Consider the following 2,500-nt stretch of genomic DNA (forward strand, 5'->3'; position numbering starts at 1 on the left):
ACAGAAAACATCTAAAACTTCTCCCTCAATTTCAGAGACATCCCCAGCCCTCATTAGCCCTACTCGGGACCACCAGAGCCTACTCCACGCCCCCTCCCAGCCAGCCCCCTAGGAAAAAAGACGTCAGTAAGGGCAAGGGGCCTATCAGCTGGAAGTCCCTCCTGATCACCGGCATCGCAGGCTCGGGACTCCTGGGGTTCATGCTCTACGTTAGGAATGAGAAGGAGTTGGGTACGTACGACTGAGCTTCTCGTCGAGCATAGGCTTGTGGTTGTAATGGGGTTTTAAGATTTTTTTTTGTGGTTTTAGGTTTCTCTTTTTGTGCTTCATTTTTCCTGTTTGTTTCTCCTCATTTTTTCTTTTTTTTTCCTCTTTTTCTTTTTTTATTCTATTTTCTCCTTTTATCTCTGTTCTTCAATGTCTTTCTTCCTTCCTTATTTTAATATAATTATCTCTTTATTATATATAATTTTGATTTATTACAGGTTCATTATTATCATACATTTTGTAAGAATATAGCTAAGCAGTACAAATATGAAGCTAACCAACTATCTTGAAGTTCATCTCTATGTGACTAGATGTGTTTGAAAATCGGTAGTTGGAAAAAAATGTAATTTCCACTCTAGAGAATATAGCATTATCAAAACTCCTTAATTGACTTGATAAAGACTATTATATGGAACATGTAAGTCTCACAATCCTATAAAGTACAAAAAGATGACAAAAACAAAAATGACTAGCATTATAATGAGTAGATGAAAGAAAGTGCAAAAGGTCACGTTTTGATTTTTTATTACTTGATTTTGCACATTGATGTCTTCACAAGCCTTTAGTCACCGAGGAGTTAATTACTAGGCCTACCTCACCTCACCTGTGGCATTAGTGCCAGTCTTGGCGACTAGGCAAGTAAATGTATCCTCATTTTCAATAGGTTGAGTTTAGGAGTTTTGTCGAGGCCTATTTTGTGAGATTTTCTTTGGCTGATTGATTGACCATGAAAAGAAGTGACTTGAAAATATTTCCATGAAAAGGAGAAGTGATTTGAAAATGCAATAAAGACATTTTGAAAATAAGCCTCCCTCAGATGGTAAGATATTATATATGTTTTGTAGACTTTACAGAAGGCATTGCCAAGTCAGGGCATATTCTTCTTATATTATATTTTTGTGTACAGGGTAAATTGAATTGCTTATTTTTGTTCTTAATTTTTTATTGTGAATTTTATTATTACTGATTAATTAATGCAGTAGTAATAAGGTAGATTATGTTTATTTGATCTACCTAATGTTTTTATCAACTGAAGGTTTTATATTCTTCTCACAGCTCAGGAACGAGAGAGGAAGAGAGCTCTGGGGAAGGCCAGCATCGGAGGTCGTTTCGAGTTGATTGATCACCATGGAAAAGCCAGGTCAAGTGATGACTTCTTAGGCCAGTGGTGTCTGCTGTACTTCGGCTTTACTCACTGCCCCGATGTGTGTCCGGATGAACTAGAGAAAATGGCTAAAGTCGTGGATGAAGTCGGTGAGTTGGTTGAAGTGCAGAGTGGTAGCTGGAAGGGAATGCGAAGAAATATGTTTGTTATGATAGATAATTTGCATTTTAAATTATTTCATGTTTTTCATCACTATCACGGGCAAAAGGCCGAGTTAAATACGATGCTTCTCAACGTGAAGTGCAAGATGTAGAACTTCATAATCTTGTTCATTTCTTCCAGATGCATTGAAAACCGTGCCAGACATCCAGCCGCTGTTCATCACCGTGGATCCCTTCAGAGACACAAAGGAACTGATTAAGGACTACTTGAAGGAATTCCACCCAAAGATGTTGGGTTTCACTGGGCCGGTGGAGAAGATCGGCGAAGCCTGCCGAGCGTATCGTGTTTACTTCAGTGCGGGGCCAAGGGACGATGACGATGATTACATTGTGAGTGTGTTGCGGTAATCATACTCTCCGCCTTTTCCATTGTACTTTCTCCTCGGAATTTTTGACATGTTTATTTTTTTTATTAGCTTGTTATCTAATCAGTGTCATAGATATTGAAGACAGTATTGTGATGAGAGTTGTGTTTTACAAGGAGATAAAAGAATTATACGGTACTATTGTTAGCTTCAAAATTTATTTAATAGAATTCTTGGCATGCAATGTTTAGTCTCTCCACCCTAAACTGAGCTTCTCTTTACAACAGGTGGACCATACGATCATTATTTACCTCATAAACCCTGACGGAGAGTTTGTCGACTACTACGGCCAGAACAAGACGGCAGACCAAGTAGTAGCGAGTGTGGTGTTCAACATGAAGAAGTTCGAGGAAATAAACAGAAAAAAGGGCATATTTGGAGGCCTCATTTAGTATTCTGCTGAGATTATGGTGCTTGTTTTTGGCATTCCTGCTTGTATTAATTGATTTGGTATGAACTTGCCAAAAATGTTACTCAGCTCTGGAATTGTTATCGTTTAACAGCCTAAGATGTATCATCATATGTGTGTGGATAATTCATTG

General features: G+C 38.3%; 1 protein-coding gene across 2 annotated transcripts in view; it reads left to right on the top strand.

Moving 5' to 3' along the window:
* Window positions 1-2,500, top strand: part of Scox (Synthesis of cytochrome c oxidase) — a 5,013-nt gene that overhangs the window by 2,429 nt on the left and 84 nt on the right. For both annotated transcript variants that reach the window (XM_043004005.2, XM_043004006.2), the window contains exons 2-5: window positions 36-231; window positions 1,324-1,521; window positions 1,715-1,923; window positions 2,186-2,500. The exon at window positions 2,186-2,500 is cut by the window's right edge and continues 84 nt beyond it. In XM_043004005.2, coding sequence (XP_042859939.2) covers window positions 36-231; window positions 1,324-1,521; window positions 1,715-1,923; window positions 2,186-2,350 — 768 coding nt within the window. In that variant the 3' untranslated portion in view covers window positions 2,351-2,500. The remainder of the gene's footprint in view (window positions 1-35; window positions 232-1,323; window positions 1,522-1,714; window positions 1,924-2,185) is intronic.

The sequence above is a fragment of the Penaeus japonicus genome, unplaced genomic scaffold, assembly GCF_977035675.1.
Source record: "Penaeus japonicus unplaced genomic scaffold, GWHDUDI00000001_assembly GWHDUDI00000028, whole genome shotgun sequence".
In the NCBI taxonomy this organism is placed as follows: Eukaryota; Metazoa; Arthropoda; class Malacostraca; order Decapoda; family Penaeidae; genus Penaeus; species Penaeus japonicus.